Below are 6,646 nucleotides of genomic sequence, written 5' to 3'. Positions count from 1 at the left end.
CCACAACATGCTGAATTGATGGTGTCCTCAGGCCCCCCAGGAGCTGTGTCAGTCAAGGTAGCAGTAAGTCAAGTAAGCAAACCTGGGAGCACCTTGCACCAGTGATCTCATTAGAGGTAGTCTGTGCAACAAACTTTTAGGATCAAGGAATAAAGTAATTAAAAATGGAGGTTGTTGCCAGTAACCAGGATAAAAGCTAATATCTGGGGTAATGAAAAGAAACAGAGAAAAGTGAAATACCAGGAATGGAAATGCCTCTAAGCAGAAAGGTTCTGTTGCCCTGTGATTATGAAGCATGTATTTCCCCAGAGAAATAATTGCCTTGGATTAAGTGATTTGTAGGAATCTGTTGCTGGGTTACAGGTAGCAAAGGAAGGTGGGGTGAGGCTTGCAGAGGTAAAACAAGCCATGGGCTGGTTTCCCTTCTCAGCCCAAAGACCCAGACAGCTGCACTGGCCCCATGAGTGCCTCCCAGCCAGCACAGAAGCACACACAGGCCATGTATCGAAGGAAACTCAGAGTTCCGTGCTCCCGGGCAAGTGGCAAGGGTGGGGCTTTCCTGTGCTTATGGGCTAAGATAACTGGCATTTCTCCCCCCTTTCTTAATTGTTCTTCTGTGCTGTTTTCTATATAATCATTATTATCATCATAAATACAGATGTTATTCAGTTTCAGCCTGTGATCTGGGTTTCTTCCTGTTCACCTCTGAGATATCTCTGTCTCTGTGGATGGGTTTTTTGCACATTCCCCTCTCCCTGACACCAGGGACTCTTCTGAGTGATTGTAAGCAGCCTCCAGTTTGACAAACTGCACAGCCCCAGTCACACATTCCTCCTGGACTTGCACACTGGAATTTGCAGTTTTGAATAATTGAAGTAAACTGTATGTATTTTATATACAACTGGAAGAGGAGATAAGTCCTCCGAGCTCTGTTTACCAGGCAGTCTTTGTTAGGAAGACATTTTCCATGCTAGAATTGTTAACAGCTCCTCAGGCAGAGATAATCAAAAGGCTGCAGCCATCATGTGTCAGCATGTCCAAATCCATGATGGTCCACAAGCTCCTGATATTCTTATACTTCTTTTTTTTGGGTGTCTTGTGGCTATTTGTGTATTTTGTGGCTAAAGTTCATCTTCTGGTTATTAAAAAAAGGAAGTGAAAGGCCTTATTCAGTGTGCTGTGACCTTGTTGTCATCCTCCTGTTACTGCACTGGGGTCCTCTGCTGAAGTCACCTGTCAGGATGTGTGCAGGACATTGCTCCTTCTTATTTCAGCAGTCACATCCTCAGCTGTCAATCCATGTGATTCCTTTAACCTTTGCTTAGTCTTTCTTCTGCTGCTTCTTCCTCACATGTGCACTTGTCCATTCATGCTGCATTCATATCAGTCTCGAGATTTGGATCACAAACATCTGCATGCCACAAGACGTGCTGTGCATTTTTGTACAAGAGAGAAAACCACTTATCCAGAGGCAGGAAATGTGTTCTTTTCAATTCTGTGGTCTCTGCATTGGAAGGACACTTTGGGCTAACTGAGAGTAAATCTAGTCAAACCAATTAAGAAATCACTGTGAATATAACTTTCAATTTTGTCTAAAACATTTAAAACTATTGCAATCAAAAAGCCTTTCTCAAGACACCCAGTGCAAAGCCACTGGGGCACAGTTCCTTGTGAGTTCTGTGAGGCAGCTGATGAGTTCTGTCCTCTTTCTCCAGATGCTGCAACTGCAGCATTCACACCACAAACACTCCCTGCCTCTGCCAGCCTTGGGGGGCTGAGACCTGCTGCTGGCGGCAGGGGCTGAACCAAGGCTACTTTCAAGAACAATCCAGGACACCACAGGTCCATGAAGAGACTGTAGCAATTACATTTGCCCAGCCTGATGATAAAACCTCTTGCAAATACAGCGGTTTTGGCATGGGCATTTAACTCCTTAACCTACCATAAAGATTCAAAATGTACTGGAACAATTAAAACAATAAGGTAAAGTTTGAAATCTTTGTGAAAACATGTTTAAACGGTATACCTTGCTCTTGGCTCCAGAATCAGAGCAGTTTCATGCCTGGTGTGAGCAAAGAGCAGTTATTTTTCCTGGACCTATCTAAGAATCTGTCTACTAGTACTGGCAGGTGACATGCAGATCCCATATCCAAGGCTCTTCTATTTTTTGGGCAGTTCCTAAGAGTTTGATGCTGTTTTTTTAGCATTTGCCTGACACACTGTGCAGGAGAGAGCTATGCCTGTCCATCAGTGCTTAGTCTTCTGAACAATGATCAATTAGACTCTGATAACCAGGACTTTCACACTGCTGGGTGCCTGTATTGGCAAGACCTCTCTGAAGGTCTGGCTGCGGACTTTATCAGTAAATAGGAAATTCACAGATAACGGCACTAAAAGGAATTTGAGTAGCCGAAATCCGAGACGAGATGCCTCCCGCCCCACGCCTAACTGGGAACGGGCAGCGTCCCTGCGAGCTCCTCCCGGAGCAGGGTGCCGGGGAAAGCAGAGCGAAGTTTCCCGGCTCCGGTGGGGACCCCCGAGCGGGAGGGAGGGCCAGACACCCGCCCCCGGCCCCAGCCCGCGGCGGGCGGTGCTGCTGCCCGGCAGGGCCGGGCCGGGCCGGGCGGGCCGGGGGCGGAGGGCGGGCGCCCCGCGGCTCCTCAAATAGCCCTGCCCGCGGCCACGGCGCTCAGAGCCGGCTCGGCAGCCGCCCGGGGCAGCGGAGCAGACCCACCGCGCTTTCCTTCCTGCGGAGCCTGCGGGACAGCGGTGGCAGCAGCATGACTTCGGCGGCGGTGGAAATTTTGGGGCTGGGACTGGGCATCCTGGGCTGGGTGGGGGTGATCGTGGCCTGCGGGTTGCCCATGTGGCAGGTGTCGGCCTACATCGGCGGGAACATCGTGGTGGCGCAGACCATCTGGGAAGGGCTGTGGATGAGCTGCGCGGTGCAGAGCACGGGGCAGATGCAGTGCAAGGTGTACGACTCCATCCTGGCGCTGCCGCCCGAGGTGCAGGCGGGCCGGGCGCTCACCGTCATCGTGGCGCTGCTGGGGCTGGTGGCGCTGCTGGTGACCGTGGTGGGCGCGCAGTGCACCAACTGCATACGGCCCAGCAAGATGAAGTCCCGCATCGTGATCGCCGGCGGGGCCATCTACATCCTCTGCGGGGTCCTGGTCCTCATCCCACTCTGCTGGTTCGCCAACATCGTCATCAGCGACTTCTACGACCCCAGCGTGCCGTCGTCCAAGAAGCGGGAGATGGGGGCCGCGCTCTACATCGGCTGGGCGGCCACGGCCCTGCTGCTCTTCGGGGGCTGCCTCATCTGCTGCTGCTCCTGCTCCCAGCGCGACGAGACCTCCTTCCCCGTCAAGTACTCGGCGCCGCGGCGGCCCACGTCCAACGGCGAGTACGACAAGAAGAATTACGTCTGAGCGGGGCTGGCCCGCTCCGCGGCCCCGCGGGGCACGGACAGACGGCTGCGGCCCGGGAGCGTCTGCGGGGAGCTCCAGCGCTCCCCTGCCTGGAGGCTTTTCTTAGCGGGGACCCCCGTGAAGCGGCGGCCCTAGGCAGGGCAGCGCCCCGCTGCCCTCCACCCCGGCTTCCCGGCGGGTCCGGCCGCTCCGCTGCGGGCAGCGCCGCGCTTGGCGCCGCCGGCTCTCGGTACTGACCGACCGCGCTGCCGGCCGAGCAAAGCCTCCGCGAACCAGCATCGGGAACCGAGGAGCCCCGGCGAGCCACGGCGGCATTTACCGGGACGCCCCGTCCGGGCTTCACCGCCGCCGCCTGCCCTCCAGCTCCCGCCGCAGGCCCCGGCCGTTCCCCGGCGTTCCCGTGACACTTGTGAGTACCCTGCCGCCCGCTGTGGCTGCCGGTGCCTCGGGGCACCGCCTGGCTGCCGGGACCGGGCGTCGGGTGCGCACCAGAGCCGAGGAGCAGCTTCGCATCTTCATCATCTCTCCCCAAAGGCTGCATCTGGCAGTTCCCACTCGGACTGATAAGGGGGGTTTGATCTATTCGGGCAATTAAAATAGGGATCCTGTCCAAAGCATGACACTAACCTCGGCCCTTAATCTCACAGGCAGCAACTCTTTGGAGAAAGTTGTTTGACTTTCTTCAGTTGTTTCAGTCCCTCAGTGAAGCGTATTGGTCTGTGTGTATTTGAAACCTCAAAAGAGATTTCAGGTAGTTGCTGTCCTTTAGTGGAGTACAAATCAGATTGTAGGTTGTCTCTTGAGGTTCTTCATCTCTTCTTCAGCTTATGCTCTGTTTTTACTTGAATATGAACTCATTGCCAGAATTATTCAAGGACTCGATTAAGAAATCTAGGAGATCACTGTATGTCCTGGCTCCAGCAGGGCCTCTGCTCCTCTCATCTGCACTACAGGAGATTGGAAACCTAAAAATCATCCCAGATACTGATGGTTGGGGGGAATGATGTCTTTGTGGCCTTCTTGCCAAGCTCTGCTTGCTGCCAGTTTTGAAATGTGTGTTCAGTTGGACGTGAGCTTGGTTGGCTCCCCACCATGGTTTTAACACGTGCTTTCCTTCATTTACCAAATCAAGCAAAAAATTGCTAGAAGAATTTTACCAAAAATATCTTGACTGAGACTTTACACCAGGTGATCAGTTGTGAAGTCATGACTCTCACAGCTCTCAGCTCCTCTGCCCTAGTCACACTGCAGACTGGAAGGAAGATGGTTTGGGCAACATAACTAATTTTCCTGAGGTCAACACCTCCTGAATTTCATCACAGTCTGAAATATTAGCTTACACTTTTTCATTTTAGACTGCAGAGACAAACTTTGTTAAGGGAGGGGCTTAAGGGGATGGTGTGATACTCCTCCAATCTAATTATTTGTAAATCCACACAGGATTATGCTACTGACTGTGGCAGCATCTGCATTGCCATAAGGAGATTTCTGCCAAGAGTTAGGGAGGAAATGTGCTGTTTATACTCCTCAGAGATCAACCCTACAACCTCATAGGTCCTCACAATCATGTAGCAATACAGTGCACACCTGACCTGAGCACTAACTCTTACAGCTTTCTGGTAACACCAAACTTATTGACAAACCATAACTGTGGGTCTGACAGATTTACATTGACCCTGTTCTTGCCTTGCTTAGCAAACTTAAAATCCTGGAGGTATCAGCAATTCATACACTGGAATGAGAGACTAAAGCCTTGCCCCTGCAAATTTTGATGTTGAATATTGAGCACCTTTTTGAAGATAACTCCTTTTGTTTTTTAAACACATAAATAGCAGGGTCTGAGCTCATCAGAGAATACAAAAGCAGAGCAATGTGTCTACAACTACTTCTGCTCTATAAAGAGGTGCAGCTCTAATACTGCCTCCATTTAAATAAAAGCTGTAATATTGTTTTTATGATGTGATATGTAGTTTTGGTACAAGAGTGAAACATTCTATATTTCATCATTGCAACTTTTTGAAAACAGTGTAACCTTGTAAACTGTAAATGTATTTAAAGGTATATATTTTGCAAGAAATCTACCAAAGTTGGCTTGTTATATGGTTTGGTGCCTTTATTTCATGACTACTTTGTTTTAAATTGTAACATCCAACTGTATTTGTCACTCAGCTCTCTGGTGTCTAGCAAATGAGTCCACAGATATTAGTCCAAATCCTGGAGCTTGCTCTCTTTTGTCTCAAGTTAAAGAACTAAACCCCACTGACAAAAATGTCTGCATGTCTCTGAGCAGTAGAGCCTTCAGAAGTGCTGCAGAATTTGGGGTCTGACCAAAAGATGAAATGTTCCTGGACAATCCATCACTAGCATTTCAAAGCAAAACTGGTGTCTTTGGGAGAGGGAGGGGAAACCAGTGCCTTAGAAGGGAATTTTAACAGGCCAAATTTCTTGTATCGAGGCAGGGCTGGATCCTCTTAAAACCAAAATCTGAAAAACTTACACAGAAAGATCTCTTGGAAGAAGCCAGTGCTAACTGTGCATGTGCTACTAAACACAGCATCATCCTACCAAAACTGTAACTTGTGCCTGAGATCAGTGGGGCAGCACCCAATAATACTTGCAGGAAGTGGAGCCCGTTTTAAAAAATATTTTTATATTTAATCTCATCCTTCAGTATCTTTAGTTGTTGCTGTGCTTTAAAAGATAACCTGAGAGAATGCTGTTACTGATGTCACTGGCTTCAGGGTAAAAGTCTAAGTTGGTTTCTATGATTTGTTTTCTAAGAACAAAGATCTAGTCCTGAATTTAAAACCTTGGAAGTGCTCAGGATCAGGCCTGAACCTCATCCCAATGAAAAGATGAATCTATAGCACTTGTTTACTATTTTTATTTTGTATTTATGATTTCGCATAAAAATAAAAACATGTAAACCAATCCCTGAAAAGACTCACTGTGTTTTGTGAATGCCACTGGATTTTTTGGGCTCAGGAAGGTGGGGTGTGATATTGGTGCCCAGAGGGAAATCACCTGGGCTGGTTTGGGGAGGAGAGCTGGGTCACCTCTGTGGAAGAAGGGCTGCTGCCTTGCAGAGCAGCGCCTCAGCTCTCCACTGAAGCCTCAGACAAAAGAGAGCAAGTAGCAGCAGCTGGTCTTGTGATGTGAGCACATTGGGAAGTGGAGTGTGAGTCCCAGCTATTTTGGGAATAGCTCTAAGCATG

The 6,646-nt window shown here is 49.6% G+C and overlaps 1 protein-coding gene across 1 annotated transcript; it reads left to right on the top strand.

Annotated features, from left to right (window-relative positions):
- Positions 1-2,703: 2,703 nt before the first annotated feature.
- On the top strand, positions 2,704-6,362 carry CLDN5 (claudin 5). The gene has a single exon (XM_030959189.1). The coding sequence runs from the start codon at positions 2,781-2,783 to the stop codon at positions 3,429-3,431; it is 651 nt and encodes a 216-aa protein (XP_030815049.1). The 5' UTR covers positions 2,704-2,780; the 3' UTR covers positions 3,432-6,362.
- The last annotated feature ends 284 nt before the right edge of the window (positions 6,363-6,646 follow it).

The sequence above is a fragment of the Camarhynchus parvulus genome, chromosome 15 (assembly GCF_901933205.1).
Source record: "Camarhynchus parvulus chromosome 15, STF_HiC, whole genome shotgun sequence".
Lineage (NCBI taxonomy): Eukaryota > Metazoa > Chordata > Aves > Passeriformes > Thraupidae > Camarhynchus > Camarhynchus parvulus.
This window is presented reverse-complemented; position numbering and strand designations above follow the sequence as displayed.

Excerpts from the sequence above, each read along its gene's own strand:
- CLDN5 (XM_030959189.1), top strand. The coding sequence starts at position 2,781 with ATGACTTCGGCGGCGGTGGAAATTTTGGGGCTGGGACTGGGCATCCTG.